Source organism: Schistocerca nitens, chromosome 9 (assembly GCF_023898315.1).
Source record: "Schistocerca nitens isolate TAMUIC-IGC-003100 chromosome 9, iqSchNite1.1, whole genome shotgun sequence".
Classification (NCBI taxonomy): domain Eukaryota; kingdom Metazoa; phylum Arthropoda; class Insecta; order Orthoptera; family Acrididae; genus Schistocerca; species Schistocerca nitens.
Window position 1 is genome coordinate 484,817,869 of NC_064622.1, and position 20,818 is coordinate 484,838,686.

The window sequence follows — 20,818 nt, forward strand, 5'->3', positions numbered from 1 at the left end:
CCAGCCATCACGAGGCAGAGAAAATCCCTGACCCCGCCGGGAATCGAACCCGGGAACCCGGGCGTGGGAAGCGAGAACACTACCACACGACCACGAGCTGCGGGCAAGCACGAGGTAAAAAGTGGTTTGCAATAGTACCAGTGCATGTGTTATGGCTTACAAAATACGACACCAGCCATCGCAACGTTACGAGGCGAGCAAGCCTGGTGAGGCTGGAAACAGTTGACACAGCAATACCTAAGTGGAAGGGGGCAGAAGCCGTTCCACATCTGTGGCGGCCGAATTGTTTATTCCACACGGCGTAGCGGAGCCGAAGCAAGTGCAACTCAGAAGTGTATTCAGCTCTATCGCCATCGGATTGGGACGCTCGGGAGCCGTGTGGAACGCTGCTTGTATACCTCCGTTGGACGTTGTGCGTCAGGGCACTCCGCCCTGAAACTGCGGGGCCAGAAGCCACTACTGGCCCCGGGAGGCAGCTTGCCAGCTTTCGACGTGAGCAGTGGGTCAGTGCCGCTACGTTGGCTGCCTACCGCCCTCCGCGGTGGTCTCGCGGTTCTAGGCGCGCAGTCCGGAACCGCGGGACTGCTACGGTCGCAGGTTCGAATCCTGCCTCGGGCATGGATGTGTGTGATGTCCTTAGGTTAGTTAGGTTTAAGTAGTTCTAGGGGACTGATAACCACAGCAGTTGAGTCCCATAGTGCTCAGAGCCATTTGAACCAACCATCTTGAGCCTACCGCCCTCAGGACAGCGCAGTGCGCGTGAACTGTACCGCAACACGCGCAGCCGCGGCTGGCCGAGACCACATGCGTCACGAGGAGCGAGCAGCCCAGCCGACGCGACGCTGTGCTCTGACGCCACTGCAGGGCGACAGTACAGATCACAGGAGGCGGCTGGGTGCCTCAGCCATGTTGCTGTTTCCTGCACTGAACCACGGCAGGGATCACTAATAAAACAGTTTAGAATTTTAACTACTTGGCTGGCACCGTACTGCATCCCCCGGCACCACAAATCCACCGGCTGTATACACTACTGGCCATTAAAATTGCTACACAACGAAGATGACGTGCTACAGACGCGAAATTTAACCGACAGGAAGAAGATGCTGTGATATGCAAATAATTAGCTTTTTAGAGCATTCACACAAGGTTGGCGCCGGTGGCGACACCTACAACGTCTTGACATAAGTTTCCAACCGATTTCTCATACACAAACAGCAGTTGACCGGCGTCGCCTAGTGAAACGTTGTTGTGATGCCTCGTGTAGGGAGGAGATGTGATGTCACCGCCAGACACCACACTTGCTAGGTGGTAGCCTTTAAATCGGCCGCGGTCCGGTAGTATATGTAGGACCCGCGTGACGCCACTGTCAGTGATTGCAGACCGAGCGCCGCCACACGGCAGGTCTAGAGAGCCTTCCTAGCACTCGCCCCAGTTGTACAGCCGACTTTGCTAGCGATGGTTCACTGACAAATTACGCTCTCATTAGCCGAGACGATAGTTAGCATAGCCTTCAGCTACGTCATTTGCTACGACCTAGCAAGGCGCCATTATCATTTGCTATTGATCTTGTAATTCATGTATCATCAAGAGCGATGTTCACCAATTATGGATTAAAGTTAAGTAGCCCGCATCTCGTGGTCGTGCGGTAGCGTTCTCGCTTCCCACGCCCGGGTCCCCGGGTTCGATTCCCGGCTGGGTCAGGGATTTTCTCTGCCTCGTGATGGCTGGGTGTTGTGTGCTGTCCTTAGGTTAGTTAGGTTTAAGTAGTTCTAAGTTCTAGGGGACTGATGACCGTAGATGTTAAGTCCCATAGTGCTCAGAGCCATTTCAACCAAAGTTATTCCAGAAGCTACGTACTTTATTTGCTAGTATTCATTACTTGACCTGTTCCAGACCTCACGTCAGCCTGCGTGAGCTTAAACGCGTGCATTTCGGCCTCCTCTAGCAACTCGGTGTTGGCTCTTCTGCCAACACTACAGGAGAAATGCGTACCATCACGTTTCCGACTTTGATAAAGGTCGGATTGTAGTCTATCGCCATTGCGGTTTATCGCATCGCGACATTGCTGCTCGCGTTGGTTGAGATCCAGTTACTGTTAGCAGAATATGGAATCGGTGGGTTCTGGAGGGTAATACGGAACGCCGTGCTGGATCCCAACGGCCTCGTATCACTAGCAGTCGAGATAACAGGCATCTAATCCGCATGGCTGTAACGGATCGTGCAGCCACGTCTCGATCCCTGAGTCAACAGATGAGGACGTTTGCAAGACAACAACCCTCTGCACGAACAGTTCGACGACGTTTGTAGCAGCATGGAAAATCAGCTCGGAGACCATGGCTGCGGCAACCCTTGACGCTGCATCACAGAGAGGAGCGCCCGCAATGGTGTACTCAGCACGAACCTGGGTGCACGAATGGCAAAACGTGTTTGGCGACATCGCGGTGAACGCATATTGGAAGCGTGTGTTCGTCATCGCCATACTGGCGTATGACCCGGTTTGATGGTATGGGGTGCCATTGGTTACACGTCTTGTTCGCATTGATGGAAATTTGAACAGTGGCCTTTCTGGATACAGAAAATGTTCGACTGCTGCCCTGGCCAGCACATTCTCCAGATCTCTCACCAATTGAAAACGTCTGGTCAATGGTGGCCGAGCAACTGGCTGGTCACAATACGCCAGTCACTACTCTTGATGAACTGTGGTATCGGGTTGAAGCTACATGGGCAGCTGTATCTGTACACGCCATCCAAGCTTTGTTTGACTCAATGCCCAGGGGTATCAAGGCCGTTATTACGGCCAGAGGTGGTTGTTCTGGGTACTGATTTCACAGGATCTATGCACCCAAATTGCGTGAAATTGTAATCACACGTGAGTTCTAGTATAATATATTTGTCCAATGAATACCCGTTTATCATCTGAATTTCTTCTTGGTGTAGCAATTTTAATGGCCAGTAGTGTACATCTGCGTTACGCTTTTACTGTCATGTTTGTGTGAATGGTACAGTGTAATACGCTTTTGAAAAGGTTTTGAGAAGGGGAAGTGGATTACCGAATGAAGAATATAGGTTGCTATTTAAAAATTGGTACTGCTGTTCACATCTTCATAACGAACAAAGCTAGTAGTAGGTGTAGGTGGGCAACACTTGTTTGATACATTTCTTACTTTACTTGTGCACACAGTGTTATTTTGAGACGCAGCTGCCGCGCGGCTGGGTCAGAGGTCGCGACGCCGCCACTCACCGACTCCGCCGGCGAGGCCGCGGCCGACGCCGCCCACGACGCCCAGCGCCGCGTCCGCGCCGCTGCCCGCCGCCCCCGCCACGCCGGACAGCAGGCCTGCGACGGGCCGCCACGGCGAGGAGGCGGCCGCCCCCGGGCCGCGCCACAACACCAGCACCGCCGCCGCCAGCGCGCCGCACGTCTGCGGCAGAGCGAGACAGCAGAGTGAGCCAGGCGTCCTCTCACCGGACGTGATCGCGTTCGCCGACGAGGAACTGGCCGCGTCTAGCGACCTCACAGTGGGTAATTACACATTCCGAGCGTGAAAGGAAGGTGTATACAGGGTGGTCCATTGATAGTGACCGGGCGAAATATCTCACGAAATAAGCGTCAAACGAAAAAACTACAAAGAACGAAACTCGTCTAGCTTGAAGGGGGAAACCGGATGGCGCTATGGTTGGCCCGCTAGATGGCCCTGACACAGCTCAAACGGATATTATGTAAGATGGCAAGAACTATGCCCCTTACATGAAGTCATTAAAGATCACCTAACTCACGTTGAGCGAACAGTAGGGCTGAACAAAATGACTGACAAGGCACAATGCATCTTGTAGAGGGTATAGTATGGACGTATTGGAATAATTAATGTCGGGTGATGGTTTTAAAGTAATTCACACGACATGAAAACTTTGTGGAAACGAGTCGATTTACTGGTCGCTAGTTTACCCCAGGGAGGTATTTAGAGTTGACCGTGGCCGGCTGGGGAGCGTCGAAGGTAAGCGACAATAGGCAGCTTAGGGCGGCTCAAGCTCTGAGAAAGCGGTGACGCGGCGCGGCCTCCAGCCGCTTTAAGATGAGTGACAGCATGAGTGGTTGACCCCGACCCCATGCTGGTGTACCGGGAAGCAGACAGAGAACTTGTACGCCTGTTGATAAATGTCCATCGTCCCGTTTTCAGGGAAACATGCGAGAAAGCCGCGCAAAGCTACGGTGGAGCAGTCAACACAAGTCAAAATATGCGTGTTCGTGACTATAGCAACTTCACGCTGAATTCACGGTCTGCAGAGTCTGAACTAAATCAGGTGAAGAGCGAGAGAATGAAATACGCCGGCCTCCGATGGGAACGTAGACCCGAAGGTCTCTGAAACCATATAGTTTCATTTGGTGAAAGGAACAATCTGCCAAATGGACAGTAATGTGGCCAATAAAATGTGTCACAGGTAGAACAGAGGACACGCCATTTTGGATTAAGTGAAATTTAGTTGAATACTTAGTTGGTGCTTTTTATACGGTAATGTAGGTTCTATGAACATAAGGTGTTTGAAAGCACCAGCACATTCGCGGTCTCTCGAAAACTCCTCGTTTATGGTATAATTTGTTACGAAAAAATGATGGCAAACTATGTATCGATAGTTAAATGCTTCTCGTATTTGAGGCTTTTCCGATCACGACTTGCCTCCTATGAATGTATCCCGTTTCAGTGGTACAGCGCAATGATGATTTGTCAAAGGCGCGTCGTTTTTAGCGAAAATTGTTTGTTAAATCTCAAAAAATGACATCTTTGGCTTCAGGTGTCAGACATGTGTATAAATTCTCTAATATATAACTAACACATTGCTATCACGTAAAAGCCATGCAGTTTTTCGATAGTTGTGAACCGTGAACTGGAAGATAGCAAGTTCACATCCAGCTACTAGTATTTATACTGGACGGCTTTATATCAACAGTAGGTCGCTGGTCATCATGTTCTGACTCATCAGTATATATTGATCATCCAGAACATATACAGGGTGTTACAAAAAGGTACGGCCAAACTTTCAGGAAACATTCCTCACACACAAAGAAAGAAAATATGTAATGTGGACATGTGTCCGGAAATGATTACTTTCCATGTTAGAGCTCATTTTATTACTTCTCTTCAAATCCCATTAATCATGGAATGGAAACACACAGCAAGAGAACGTACCAGCGTGACTTCAAACACTTTGTTACAGGAAATGTTCAAAATGTCCTCCGTTAGCGATGATACATGCATCCACCCTCCGTCGCATGGAATCCCTGATGCGTTGATGCAGCCCTGGAGAATGGCGTATTGTATCACAGCCGTCCACAATACGAGCACGAAGAGTCTCTACATTTGGTACCGGGGTTGCGTAGACAAGAGCTTTCAAATGCCCCCATAAATGAAAGTCAAGAGGGTTGAGGTCAGGAGAGCGTGGAGGCCATGGAACTGGTCCGCCTCTACCAATCCATCGGTCACCGAATCTGTTGTTGAGAAGCGTACGAACATTTCGACTGAAATGTGCAGGAGCTCCATCGTGCATGAACCACATGTTGTGTCGTACTTGTAAAGGCACATGTTCTAGCAGCACAGGTAGAGTATCCCGTATGAACTCATGATAACGTGCTCCATTGAGCGTAGGTGGAAGAACATGGGGCCCAATCAAGACATCACCAACAATGCTTGCCCAAACGTTCACAGAAAATCTGTGTTGATGACGTGGTTGCACAATTGCGTGCGGATTCTCTGCAGCTCACACATGTTGATTGAGAAAATTTACAATTTGATCTCGTTGGAATGATGAAGTACAGTACATACTGACGAAACTAAAATGAGCTCTAACATGTCCACATAACATCTTTTCTTTATTTGTGTGTGAGGAATGTTTCCTGAATGTTTGGCCGTACCTTTTTGTAATGGTCCATTGAGCGTGACCGGGCCAAATATCTCACGAAATAAGCGTCAAACGAAAAAACTACAAAGAACGAAACTTGTCTAGCTTGAAGGGAGGAAGTGGGGAACCAGATGGCGCTATGGTTGGCCCGCTAGATGGCGCTCCAGTAGTTCAAACAGATATCAACTGCGTTTTTTTAAAATAGGAACCCCAATTTTTATTACATATTCGTGTACTACGTAAAGAAATATGAATGTTTTAGTTGGACCACTTATTTCGCTTTTGATAGATGACGCTGTAATGTCACAAACGTATAAGTACGTGGTATCACGTAACATTGTGCCAGTGCGGACGGTATTTGTTCGGCGATACATTACCCGTGTTAAAATGGACCGTTTAACAACTGCGCAAAAGGCCGATATCGTGTAGATGTATGGCTATTGTGATCAAAATTACCAACGGACGTTTGCTATGTATGCTGTTCGGTATCCTGGACGACATCATCCAAGTGTCCGGACCGTTCCCCGGATAGTTACGTTATTTAAGGAAACAGGAAGTGTTCAGCCACATGTGAAACGCCAACCACGACTTGCAACTAATGATGATGCCCAAGTAGGTGTTTTAGCTGTTGTCGCGGCTAATCCGAGCGTCAGTAGCAGACAAATTGCGCGAGAATCGGGAATCTGAAAAACGTCGGTGTTGAGAATGCTACATCAACATCGATTGCACCCGTACCATATTTTTAAGCACCAGGAATTGCATGGCGACGACTTCGAACGTCGTGTACAGTTCTGCCACTGGGCACAAGAGAAATTACGGGACGATGACAGATTTTTTTGCACGCGTTCTATTTACCGACGAAGCGTCATTCACCAACCGACATAATATGCACTGTTGGGCAACGGAAAATCCGCGATGGCTGCGACAAGTGGAACATCAGCGACCTTGGCGGGTAAATGTATGGTGCGGCATTATGGGAGGAAGGATAATTGGCCCCCATTTTATAGATGGCAATCTAAATGGTGTAAATGTATGCTGATTTCCTACGTAATGTTCTACCGATGTTACTACAAGATGTGTCACTGCTTGACAGAATGGCGATGTACTTCCAACACGATGGATGTCCGGCACATAGCTCGTGTACGGTTGAAGCGGTATTGAATAGCATATTTCATGACAGGTGGATTGGTCGTCGAAGCACGTTCACCGGATCTGACGTCCCCGGATTTCTTTCTGTGGGGAAAGTTGAAGGATATTTGCCATCGTGATCCACCGACAACGCCTGAGAACATGCGTCAGTGCATTGTCAATGCATGTGCGAACATTACGGAACGCGAACTACTCGCTGTTGAGAGGAATGTCGTTACACGTATTGCCAAATGCATTGAGGTTGACGGACATCATTTTGAGCATTTATTGCATTAATGTGGTATTTAGAGGTAATCACGCTGTAACAGCATGCGTTCTCAGAAATGATAAGTTCACAAGTGTCCATGTATCAAATTGGAACAACCGAAATAAAATGTTCAAAAGTACCTACGTTCTGTATTTTATTTTAAAAAACCTTCCTGTTACCAACTGTTCGTCTAAAATTGTGAGCCATATGTTTTTGAGTATTACAGCGCCATCTATTACAAAGCGAAAAAAGTGGTCCAACTAAGACATTCATATTTCTTTACGCACCACACGAATATGTAATAAAAATGGGGGTTCTTATTTTTAAAAAAACGCAATTGATATCCGTTTGACCTATGGTAGCGCCATCTAGCGGGTTAACCATAGCGCCATCTGGTTTCCCCATTGAAGCTAGACAAGTTGCTTTTTTGTAGTTTTTTTCGTTTGACCCTTAAGTCTTGAGATATGTGGCCCGGTCACGATCTATGGACCAACCTGTATACGCAGACTCAAGCGACGAATGAAAATTCGTATCGAAGCCTCTGAAGTGCTGTCCTAGTTTAGGGGGAGTGCCGAGTGGGTTGACGCGTGAATGGGAATTACGACTGAGGACGGAGGCGAGCTATGGTAGTCCCAGCATTTGATCAAAGCCACTGTGCCACCCTGGTGTAGTGGTCAGCACATCTGTTTAGTGAATAGGCGACCTGGGTTTGAATACTAGCCTCGGCACAAATTTTCATTCATCGCTTCAGTCTGCATGTATACGTTATAAATTATGGAACCTTGAAAAGGTCTCTGAAACCATATAGTTTCATTTGGTGAAAGGAAGAATCTGCCAAATGGACAGTAATGTGGCCAATAAAATGTGTCACAGGTAGAACAGAGGACACGCCATTTTGGATTAAGTGAAATTTAGTTGAGTACTTAGTTGGTGCTTTTTATACGGTAATGTAGGTTCTACGAACATAAGGTGTTTGAAAGCACCAGCACATTCGCGGTCTCTCGAAAACTCCTCGTGTTTGGTATAATTTGTTACGACAAAATGATGCCAAACTATGTATCGGTAGTTAAATGCTTCTCGTATTTGAGGCTTTTCCGATCACGACTTGCCTCCTATGAATGTATCCCGTTTCAGTGGTACAGCGCACTGATGGTTTGTCAAAAGCGCGTCGTTTTTAGCGGAAATTGTTTGTTAAATCTCAAAAAATGACATCTTTGGCTTCAGGTGTCAGACATGTGTATAAATTCTCTAATATATAACTAACACATTGCTATCACGTGAAAGACATGCAGTTGTCGATAGTTGTGAACCGTGAACTGAAAGATAGCAAGTTCATATCCAGCTACTAGTATTTATACTGGACGGCCAGAGCACACACACACACACACACACACACACACACACATATATATATATATATATATATATATATATATATATATATATATATATATATATATATATAGGTATTTAGTTGAATAAATTCAACTGAATACCTAGAAATTACAATTACGAAGAACTTAAACTGGAAGGAACACGTAGTAGTCAAAGATTGCGTTTTATTGGTAGGACACTCAGAAAATGTAACAGATCTACTAAAGAGACTGCGTACACTGCTCTTGTCCGTCCTCTTTCAGAATACTGCTGCGCGGTGTGGGATCCTTACTAGACAGGATTGACGGAATAGAGCGAGAAAGTTCAAAGAATAGCAGTACGTTTTGTATTATTGCAAAAGAGGGGAGAGAGTGTCAGTGATGTTGATACAGGATTTGGTGTGGACGTCATTAAAACAAAGGCGTTTTTCGTTACGGCGAAATCTTCTCACGTCATTCCAATTACCAAGTTTCTCCTCCGAATGCGAGAATATTTTGCTGACGCCGACCTATATAGGGAGAAACGGCCATCATAACAAAATAAGAAAAATCAGAGCTCGCACAGAAAGACATAGCTGTTCGCTTTTTCCGCGCACTATACGAGATTGGAATAGTAGAGAAGTATTATGAAGGCAGTGGAATGTGATTAGCAGAGTATGCATGTAGACGTAGATGTAGATGATTATGGCCGCATCACTCCAATAAACGGACTTTGAACGCGAAATGAGTGGAGAGCTTCAGATCTCCACGCCCAAAATAATTTCGGCCTGCTCAGTCAAAGCTCAGGCAAATGATTTTTGTTTATGATCATCATGACAGATTCCCACGTGGAACAAGTGCCACAGCAGTGTGGTGTCGTAACTTCACTCAAAAACCTGCCCAGAAAATGCACAAAACCCGGCCTCAGTTGCTCAAGCTTGAGCCACTCATTGTCCACGACGGTGCTCACCCGCATATCGGCGGTGTTGTAGCCCAAAAACTGTGCGAATACGGATGAAACGTATTGCCGCATTCTCACTGGGGCTCGGACATAGGTCCACCAGACTTCGACTCATTCCCGAAGTTGAAAAAAACCTATGCGTGGTCGTCGTTATCTTTTCTGTGGAAGAGCATCCTAGCATCGTTATCCGAGCCATATTGGAGGACTGAAAAGAGACGTTATAAAAATAAACGCGTAAATAAAAAAAGAGCTTACATTACTTATGAAATGTCCCTGGTGCATTACCCCGGGTATTTATACTGCGTGCGAGTACAGAGGTGTTAAGAATCTATGCCGTGTTATGTTTTTTATATCGACATTTTTACTTTTTTTAACATGTCTTCTGGGGCGGAAGTGGATTACCGAATAAAAAGTATAAGATACTATTTAAAAGAGACGTATTGCTGATCATATTTTGGAAACGGACAAGATTACAAGAAAGGAAAACGATGGTTAATGACGACCTGGTAGCTGAAAAACGTTTTTCGATGCTTTTTTTTTTTACTTGTGTTGAAAAAAGTTATTTGTGGTCGTCGAGCTAAATGGGGACTCATGTTTATGGGCAACACATGACATAAAAGTAACAGCCGGGAACACCTCCAGTTCCTGTCGTACGTAACGGAGGTCACAACGCCTTCTTGAATGTCTTCTAAGAACGAGACGCATCGTGCCTATGTCTCAAGGATTCAAATGGTTCAAATGGCTCTGAGCACTATGGGACTTAACATCTATGGTCATCAGTCCCCTAGAACTTAGAACTACTTAAACCTAACTAAGGACAGCACACAACACTCAGCCATCACGAGGCAGAGAAAATCCCTGACCCCGCCGGGAATCGAACCCGGGAACCCGGGCGTGGGAAGCGAGAACGCTACCGCACGACCACGAGATGCGGGCTATCTCAAGGACGAAAAAACAATTCTATCAAGAAGGAAACGGCAAGTCGGTCACCTTGGCAACCCTTCCACGCGGTTCTCGCATAGCGTCCGGTATTGGACCACTGTAGTCGTGTGCTACAGCGGCGGCCACGTTCTGAGCATGGCTCTTCAAGCCCACACACACGTCTCTGTCTTATTACCTCACAGAATTTAGCAAAGCCACGGTTGCCACCGAAACGTGAGGCAGCCTGTAATTGTTACTGATGTCTTCAGTCCGAAGACTGGTTTGATACAGGTCTCAATGCTGATCGGATATTTCTTTCTTTCTTTCTCTGGGCCTTGTGCCGCGCCAAAGCGGGGCCGGCCGTGTTATTATGGATTTGTCAGTGATAAATGCAGAGGATGGCCGGATGCCCTTCCTGCCGTCACCCCGAACCCCATGGGACGGAAATAGTGTACCCCAGCTGTCTACGTCTAGTGTAATGCATGAAATAGTGCGAAGGTGTTCAAATGTCTGTGAGTCGTGTAGCTGAGGCGGAACGTGGGGACCAGCCCGGTATGCACCTAGCGGGATGTGGAAAACCGCCTAAAAACCACATTCAGGCTGGCCAGCATACCGGCCCTCGTCGTTAATCCACCGGTCGGATTCTATCCGGGGCCGGCACGCCTGCCCAAGTCCAGAGACCAGCGCGTTAGCACTCTCGGCTATTCTGGCGGGTCAACGCTAATCGTATATGTGCAAGACTAATCTCTCTTCAAAACTACTGCAAACTACACTGAGGTGGCAGAACTTGTGGGATAGCGATTGCACGTATACAGATGTCGCTTGTATCGCGTACAGAAGGTATGCAAGGCCAGTGCATTGATGAAGGTATCATTTGTTGGCTAAATGGTTCAAATGGCTCTGAGCACTAGGCGACTTAACTTATGAGGTCATCAGTCGCCTAGAATTTAGAACTAATTAAACCTAACTAACCTAAGGACATCACACACATCCATGCGCGGGGCAGGATTCGAACCTGCAACCATAGTGGTCGCTCGGCTCCAGACTGTAGCGCCTAGAACCGCACGGCCACTCCGGCCGGCTATCATTTGTTCTCTGGTGACTCATATCAAAAGGTTTCCGGCGATTATGGCCTCACTACGGGAATTAACAGACTTTTGAAGGCGAAATGGTAGTTGGAGCTAGACGTATGGGGGATTCCATTTCGGAAATCGTTAGGCAAACCCAACATTCCGAGATCCACAGTGTCAAGGGTGTGCTGAGAATGACAAAGTTCAGGCACTAACTCTCACCACGGACAACACAGTGCCGGACGGCGTTCACTTAACGACCGAGAGCAACGGCGTTTGCGTAGAGTTGGTACAGCAAACAGACAAACGACACTGCGTGAATAGAGCTGCAGAAAGCAATGTGGGACGTACGACAAACGTATCTGTTAGGACAGAGCGGCGACATTTGGCGCTGCTGGGCTGTGGCAGCAGACGACTGACGCGCGTGCCTTAGCTGACAGCACGACATCGCTCTTGGCCATATCGGTCGGACCTTAGACGACAGGGAAACACTAGTCTGGTCAGACGAGTCCCGATTTTATTTGCTAAGAGCTGATGGTAGGGTTTGAGCGTGGTGCAGACCCCACGAAGCTATCGACCCAGTTTGTCAACGAGGCACTGTGCAAGCTGGTGGTGGCTCTGTAGCGGCGTACGCTAGATTTACGTGGAATAGACTGGGTCCTCTGGTCCAAACGAAACGATCATTCACTGGAAACTGGTATGTCCGGCTACTTGGAGACCATTCACAGCCATTCATAGACTCCATGTTCTCAAACAGCGAGGGAGTTTCTGTGGATGACATTGCTCCATATCACTGGGCCACAATTGTTCGTGTTTGGTCTGAAGAAATTTCTGAACAGTTGAAGCGAGTGGTTTGGCCACCCAGACCCCTGATGTGAATCCCATCAAACATTCATGGAACGTAACTGAGATGTCAGTTCATGCACAAAATCGTACACCATCATCACTTGCTTAACTCTAGACGGCTGTAGACGCAGCATGGCTCATTACTTCTGCAGGGGACTTGCAACGACTTATGGGGCCATGCACTACGCCGGACAAAAGAAGATCAAAAAATGGTTCAAATGGCTCTGAGCACTATGGGACTCAACATCTTGGGTCATAAGTCCCCTAGAACTTAGAACTACTTAAACCTAACTAACCTAAGGACATCACACACACCCATGCCCGAGGCAGGATTCGAACCTGCGACCGTAGCAGCCCCGCGGTTCCGGACTGCAGCGCCAGAACCGCACGGCCACCGCGGTCGGCAAAAGAAGATCCGACACGATATTCGGAGTTCCCAGCTCAGTGTTTTTACAGCCGAACCTCCTTACTGCAGTCAGGTTTGGTCTCCCTCTACAATTTTTATCCCCCATTCCGCCACTCACATTACCCTCGATTGGCCCCAGACGGGTCAGTTGTTCCCGGCAGATCGCCGTGTCATCCTCTGGCAACGGCTTCATTGGATGCGGTATCGAGGGGCATGTGATCAGCACCATGCTCTCCCGGTCGATGCCCAAATTTACATTTGTTAACAAACGTAGTTCTATAATTACAGTATGCAGTCCTCGTCACTAAATTCCAACGTGACTGAAACACTAATCAGCAATGACATGAGAGTATGGCGACTCAGATCACGGAAGGTACGGTGACGGTTCCTATAAAAAGGACATGGCTGATAGTCCTCAGTCAGAACATGTGCTGTGCCTCTCATAAACTCGTCGTTGTGAAGATGTTGAAATCTCTTCTTTTTTTTTCTACTGCAGTCTCGACGTAGTTGGGAGGTCATTACTTCTGCCCTAGTGGTAAAATGCGGCCCATATAACATATCTTCATCGTTTTGATTGCGAGAGTATTAGTAACGTGCCTTTTCCGTAATATCATTCGTCTATCTATATATTTTTTCCATTTTTTTAAAAAAGTTATAGGTGTCAGAATCCTTCATACCCGTCTTCTTTTGTCAGCTATGATGACTGTAAGACATCTATGTTATTACTCGCAAGTTAAATGCTAATAAGTACCACAATTTTGGCAGTTTTTAAGCTTATATTCATTTCATTTACAGGTCCTGTGTCCATCATTGTTTGACTGATGACAGTTAATTTTTAAGTCCCATTTTTCCGCTGTGAAGCGAAGGTTCATCTTTACGATGACTACGCGCCGCACTATTACATGTTTAACTTCTTCATTCATTTCAGACCCTGCAGTCTCAACTGCCATCCATTCCTCGTCCGGTTTTTATCTGGCGTCCACTGCGATATATTTCTTCACATTGTACAACAATTCCACACAGTCGCACATCACCCACTGAATTCTGCGCCTGTCATGTCAACACGACATCAAAAGAAATTGTAATACTCACAGAATCAGCTGAGTGGGGAATTTCATACCACGTGGTTGTAATGAATGTGCAACTACTCGGTGAGGTCCAGTGTGGGCTGTAATTATCGCATGGCAGCAAAACTCGGTAAACACGCTAATGCGATAATGCGGAACCGATTAATGCTGGAAAAAAATTAGTTCTAATTTTGGTCACCAGGTGAAAATTTGGCGTTGCACACTCTTTGTGTGATGGCATGACATCCACGTTGTCATATGACAAGCCATAATGTGAGTGAACAGTGCGGCTATCGACAAGGAGGCTCGATGTCATTAAATGATTTCAACAAGTTGTTGTTGTTGTTGTTGTAGTTTTCCGTCCTGAGATTGGTTTGATGCAGCTATCCATGCTACTCTATCCTGTGCAAGCTGCTTCATCTCCCAGTACGTACTGCAACCCACATCCTTCTGAATCTGCTTAGTGTATTCATCTCTTGGTCTCCCTCTACGATTTTTTCCCTCCACGCTGCCCTCCAATACTAAATCTGTGATCTCTTGATGCCTCAAAACATGTCCTACCAACCGATCCCTTCTTCTAGTCAAAGTGTGCCACAAATTTCTCTTCTCCCCAATCCTATTCAACACCTCCTCATTAGTTACGTGATCTACCCACCTAATCTTCAACATTCTTCTGTAGCACCACATTTCGAAAGCTTCTATTCTCTTCTTGTCCAAACTATTTATCGTCCACGTTTCACTTCCATACATGGCCACACTCCATACAAATACTTTCAGAAACGACATCCTGACACTTAAATCTATACTCGATGTTAACAAATTTTTCTTCTTCAGAAACGGTTTCCTTGCTGTAGTGTCGGCAGACTTGCCAACACTACGCACACTAATTGAAAGAGGCGACCAAGATGCACGCGCTAACTCACGAAGGATGGAGTGAGGTGTGAAACAGGATACGTAATGAATGTTATAAAGAAAAGTACGTAGCTTCTTGGATACTTAACTTTAATCCATCCTTGTATACATCGTTCTTGATGAGACATCTGGAGATTGTGGCGATACAAGTGAGACTCTTTAGAAACATGCAATGTTACAAATGGCGCCTTGCTAGGTCGTAGCCATGGACTTAGCTGAAGGCTATTCTAACTGTCTCTCGGCAAATGAAAGAAAGGCTTCGTCAGTGTAGTCGCTAGCAACGTCGTCGTACAACTGGGGCGAGTGCTAGTCAGTCTCTCGAGACCTGACGTATGGTGGCGCTCGATCTGCGATCCTGACAGTGGCGACTCGCGGGTCCGACATGTACTAATGGACCGCGGCCGATTTAAGCTACCACCTAGCAAGTGTGGTGTCTGGCGGTGACACCACACTTGCCATTGCCAGTCTACATTTTATATCCATTCTACTTCGACCATCATCAGTTATTTTGCTCCCCAAATAGCAAAACTCTTTTACTACTTTAAGTGTCTCATTTCCTAATCTAATTCCCTCATCATCAGCCGATTTAATTCGACTACATTCCATTATCCTCGTTTTCTTTTTGTTGATGTTCATCTTGTACCCTCCTTTCAAGACACTGTCCATTCCGCTCAACTGCTCTTCCAAGTCCTTTGCTGTCTCTGACAGAATTACAATGTCACCTGCGAACCTCAAAGTTTTTATTTCTTCTCCATGGATTTTAGTACCTACTCCGAATTTTTCTTTTGTTTCCTTCACTGCTTGCTCAATATAGAGATCGAATAACATCGGTGAGAGGCTACAACCCTTTCTCACTGCCTTCCCAACCACTGCTTCCCTTTCGTGTCCCTCGACTCTTATAACTGCCGTCTGGTTTCTGTACAAATTGTAAATAGCCTTTCGCTCCCTGTATTTTACCCCTGCCACCTTCAGAATTTGAAAGACAGTATTCCAGTCAACATTGTCAAAATCTTTCTCTAAGCCTACAAATGCTAGAAACGTAGGTTTGCCTTTTCTTAATCTAGCATCTAAGATAAGTCGTAGGGTCAGTATTGCCTCACGTGTTCCAATATTTCTACGAAATCCAAACTGATCTTCCCCGAGTTCGGCGTCTACTACTTAGGGGTGGCACCTGGAAGAGGAAGGCGTCCTCTTCCGGTGGCATTGACGAGGTTGCTGTGCTGTAACTGACCCCGCGGCGGCAAGTGTTCTAGACAGCGCTAGTGCTCGTGCAGTATCACGAGGATTGTCCATCCCACGGCCATAAGAACGGAATGTTCTGCGGACTATAGTACACCGGTACGTGCGAGAAGAGATCGTGAGTCGTGCTTGGGTAGCTCAGCTGGTAGAACATTTGCCCGCGAAAGGTAAAGGTCCCGAATCCGAGTCTCCGTCCGGCACACAGTTTTAATCTGCCGGGAATTTTCAAACACGACAAACTTTGGAAAAGCCATTTCAGTTTTCAATTTCACTAGTAGATTATGGTTAAATACTTTGTATGCTATGCTCAGGCCCTTTATGACGATATGGCGCTAGTACTAGTGAACTGGAATAAGTACTGCCACGCTCGCTCGCTTCTGTATCTCTCATAATGATACAGCTCTTGTTTCGCCACGAATTCCAGATCAAAGGATTATGAACGAGTGCTACACGCCACCGTCTAGGATAGATGGTTACAATGAGTCGGAGCCTTCTTTGAATGAGAGAAGCAAGTCTTCTGGTCCAGGCAGTATAGCAATTAGGTTCCTCTCGGAGTATGCTGATGCAGTAGCTCCATATTTAACCATCATATATATACAACCACTCGCTCGACGAAAGATCCGTACCCAAAGACTGGAAAGTTGCACAGGTCACACCAATATTCAAGAAGGGTAGTAGGACTAATCCACTAAATTACTGGCCCATATGATTAACGTCGATATGCAGCAGGATTGTAGAACATATATTGTGTTCTAACATTATGAATCACCTCGAAGAAAACGGTCTATTGACACACAGTCTACATGGGTTTAGAAAACATCGTTCCTGTGAAACACAAATAGCTCTTTATTCACGTGAAGTTTTGAGTGTTACTGGCAAGGGATTTCAGATCTATTCCGTATTTCTGGATTTCCGGAAGGCTTTTATTTTGACACTGTACCACACAAGAGGCTCGTAGTGAAATTGCGTGCTTATGGAATATCGTCTCAGTTATGTGACAGGATTTGTGATTTCCTGCCAGAGAGGTCACAGTTCGTAGTAACTGACGAAAAGCCATCGAGTAAAACAGAAGTGATTTCTGGTGTTCCCCTTCGCTGTTCCTTATCTATATAAACGATTTAGGAGACAATCTGAGCAGCCGTCTTCGGTTGTTTGCAGATGACACTGTCGTTTATCGACTAATAAAGTCATCAGAAGATCAAAACAAACTACAAAACGATTTAGAAGAAATATCGGAATGGTGCGTAAAGTGGCGGATGACCCTAAATAACGAAAAGTGTGAGGTCATTCATATGAGTGCTAAAAGGAACTCGTTAAACTTCATTTACACAATAATTCAGTATAATCTAAAAGCCGTAAATTAAACTAAATACCTAGGTGTTACAATTACGAATAACATAAGGGGAGGTTTACTATCTTTTGGTTCAAAAAATCGATTTTTTAAAATTCCATTTTTGGATCCATAAATGAGTTTACAGTCCAACCCTGAAACGGTTTTTCCGAATACAGAACGGAAATGTTTGTTATTCGCGGTAGAACCAAAAAATGCACCTGCCTGATCCGGCCTTTTTCAGGCACCAGTTTTTTTTTCTTTCGAAGTACAAGTTATTGTACCGGTGCTTGGGAGGAAAATTCTGATAAAAGTTTGAACGCATGTGTTTTGAAGTTAGCCCCCTGGCATTTGCGTTCTGGTGCGAAGACTGTGGAGATAGCAACTTTCATGGCAGTGAGCAGCTTCAACGAGGGGTATTCAGCAATTCTGAAGACCATGACAACGATGGAAGTCACGCTGGGACTCTATTCGACGCAGTTCGCCAAGCATTCGGACGACCACGGGATTCAAGCGGTCGAAAACCGCTTGTCACCGGCCGTACGAGCGGCTCTGGAGCAGCGCAGGAAGGCCCAGATCGAGCAGAACGCCCTCTATGAGGAACAGGAAGGACTAGTTTATGGACCCGGAATAGCAGATTGAACGTACGTTGCATAATATTGCCGTTATATGTAGTCAAAACTTCAAACGCGTTTTTCTCGAAATGACATTTTTTTTATCGCGCGGTATGGTAACTTCAAATCTACTGAACCGATTGCAATGATTCTTTGTTTCCGACGAAGCTAACTAAATTGCCTAGGAGTTGCACCTTTTTTATTCCGATCCATCAACTATAAATATTTTTACTTGGCCGACGAAGTCGAGAAATCGATGAAAGAAACCCTATTTTTTTCAAATGGCCGCCATTTTTGTTTCCTGTGGTCCAAATAACTTAAGCGAGGTACAACACCTAAAGAATCTTATATACTTCGCTGTCGTCAACTCATTTTTGATTTCAGACGACCCGGCTGACCTGTGCCATACCGCGCGTGGAGGACTACATCGAAATTTTGTTCGTTCCTACGGCACTTCCGCCTTTGCTCTTCGACATTTCCGGTCGAAAAAATTCCAGTTTGTAGACGAAATATCAATGTGCCATACCGCGCGTGGAGGACTACATCGAAATTGTGTTCGTTCCTACGGCACTTCCGCCTTTGCTCTTCGACATTTCCGGTCGAAAAAATTCCAGTTTGTAGACGAAATATCAATGTGCCATACCGCGCGTGGAGGACTACATCGAAATTGTGTTCGTTCCTACGGCACTTCCGCCTTTGCTCTTCGACATTTCCGGTCGAAAAAATTCCAGTTTGTAGACGAAATATCAATGTGCCATACCGCGCGTGGAGGACTACATCGAAATTGTGTTCGTTCCTACGGCACTTCCGCCTTTGCTCTTCGACATTTCCGGTCGAAAAAATTCCAGTTTGTAGACGAAATATCAGTAAACATTTTGACCAAACTTGATATCTATAACACATTCCGAGAAAAAAATTCTCAAAGAGCATGCTATTTTCGGGCCAAAGATAGTAAACCTCCCCTTAAATTGGAAGGAACGCATAGAAAATGTTGTGGGGAAGGCTAACCAGAGACTGCGTTTAATTGGCAGGACACTTAGAAAATGTGACAGACCTACTAAGGAGATTGCCTACACTACGCTTATCCGTCCTCTTTTAGAATACTGCTGCGTAGTGTGGAATTCTTATCAGATAGGACTGACGGAGTACATCGAAAAAGTTCAAAGAAAGGCAGCAAGTTTTGTATTATCGCGAAATATGGGAGAGAGTGTCACAGAAATGATACAGGATTTGGGATGGAAATCATTAAAAGAAAGGCGTTTCTCGTTGCGACGGAGTCTTGTCACGAAATTCCAATCACCTACTTTCTCCTCCGAATGCGAAAATATTTTGTTGACACCGACCTAGATAGGAACGATCACCACGATAAAATAAGGGAAATCAGAGCTCGTACGGAAAGATATAGGTGTTCATTCTTTCTGCGCGCTATACGAGATTGGAATAATAGAGAACTGTGAAGGTGGTTCTATTAACCCCCTGCCAAGCACTTAAATGTGATTTGCAGAGTATCCATGTAGAAGCAGATGTAGATGTAGAGCCGTAGAAAGCCGTTGAACGTAACCTTTCATCAATAAATGAAAACGAAGTTTTCCGTCCATATGTTTATGTGAGCTTTCTTCTTCATCTACCATAATGAAATAGTTCTAAAAGTTTGCAAATGCATTTTTGGACCATCCCGTATGTAATAACGTTTCGACACTTTTTGAAACACTCGAATAAATGGCTAAAAAGGAGTTGAGAGTGTTGAAACTTCAATAGGTGTAGGGCAACAGTGTTACTGAATACGGATCTGTTTTTTACACCAGCTGGTGCTGTTTGGAAATGACAGTTGTGTGCTTACGCTCCATTCCTCACTGTTAGCCGGCCGATGTGGCCGAGCGGTTCTAGGTGCTACAGTCTGGAATCGCGCGACCGCTACGGTCGCAGGTTAGAATCCTGCCTCGGGCATGGATGTGTGTGATGTCCTTAGGTTAGTTAGGTTTAAGTAGATCCCAGTTCTAGGGGACTGATGACCTCAGATGTTGTCCCAAAGAGCTCAGAGCCATGTGAATCATTTGAACCTCACTGTTAACTGAAAAGAAAAATATTATTTTAAGTGTCTTCCCTTTTCTCCAACTTTCTGTTTAACAGCATGCGCTGCGTTGCGCCACCGAAATTGGTGTGGTTTCTGCTGTACTGCCGTCAGGATGCCAGAAGCCGATACTTCCCACCGCTGGGAGTCGCGCAATATGCTGCTTGCGGAAGAAGGCCACCGCAGTGGCTTCCGTCAACACGCATCTCCACTTCCGTCGGCTGTCAAATTTGGATTGACCTCAACAGTCTCTACCCGAAAAGGTTGACAAAGAAAATGTTTGACTTCATCGTTGAGTTAAAGCGTCTAGAAGACACACTATGAGATTTACAAAGACTCAAGATCACCTAGGAATTCTGCAAAATTCAGGCCCAGCAACAGAAACCCTGCCCCAAAATCTGAAATGACACAGGTCGTCAACCAACTCGTGAAGAGGTTAAGGAAGACGACAGAAAGTGTCATAGTCTATAAACCGTCATATTTTTGATCTGCATTTACGTGAAACTCTGACGTTGCACTTAGTAAGGAAAAGCAGGTTGGTAAAAAAGCAAAAGAAGTAGAAAAGGACACCTGCCTATCTTTTGCGGTCTCCGACAGAGCAGATGTGTGTTCACTGTGTGTGAATTCCTAAGGGACCAAACTGCTGAGATCATCGGTCCCTAGAGTTACACACTACTTAAACTAACTTACGCTAAAGACAACACACACCCATGCCCGTGGGAGGACTCGAACCTCCGG

The 20,818-nt window shown here is 46.0% G+C and overlaps 1 protein-coding gene across 2 annotated transcripts in view; it reads right to left on the reverse strand.

Annotated features, from left to right (window-relative positions):
- Nucleotides 1-20,818, reverse strand: part of LOC126203173 (uncharacterized) — a 116,279-nt gene that overhangs the window by 74,007 nt on the left and 21,454 nt on the right. For both annotated transcript variants that reach the window (XM_049937415.1, XM_049937414.1), the window contains exon 2: nt 3,242-3,422. In XM_049937415.1, the coding sequence (XP_049793372.1) occupies nt 3,242-3,422 (181 nt within the window). The remainder of the gene's footprint in view (nt 1-3,241; nt 3,423-20,818) is intronic.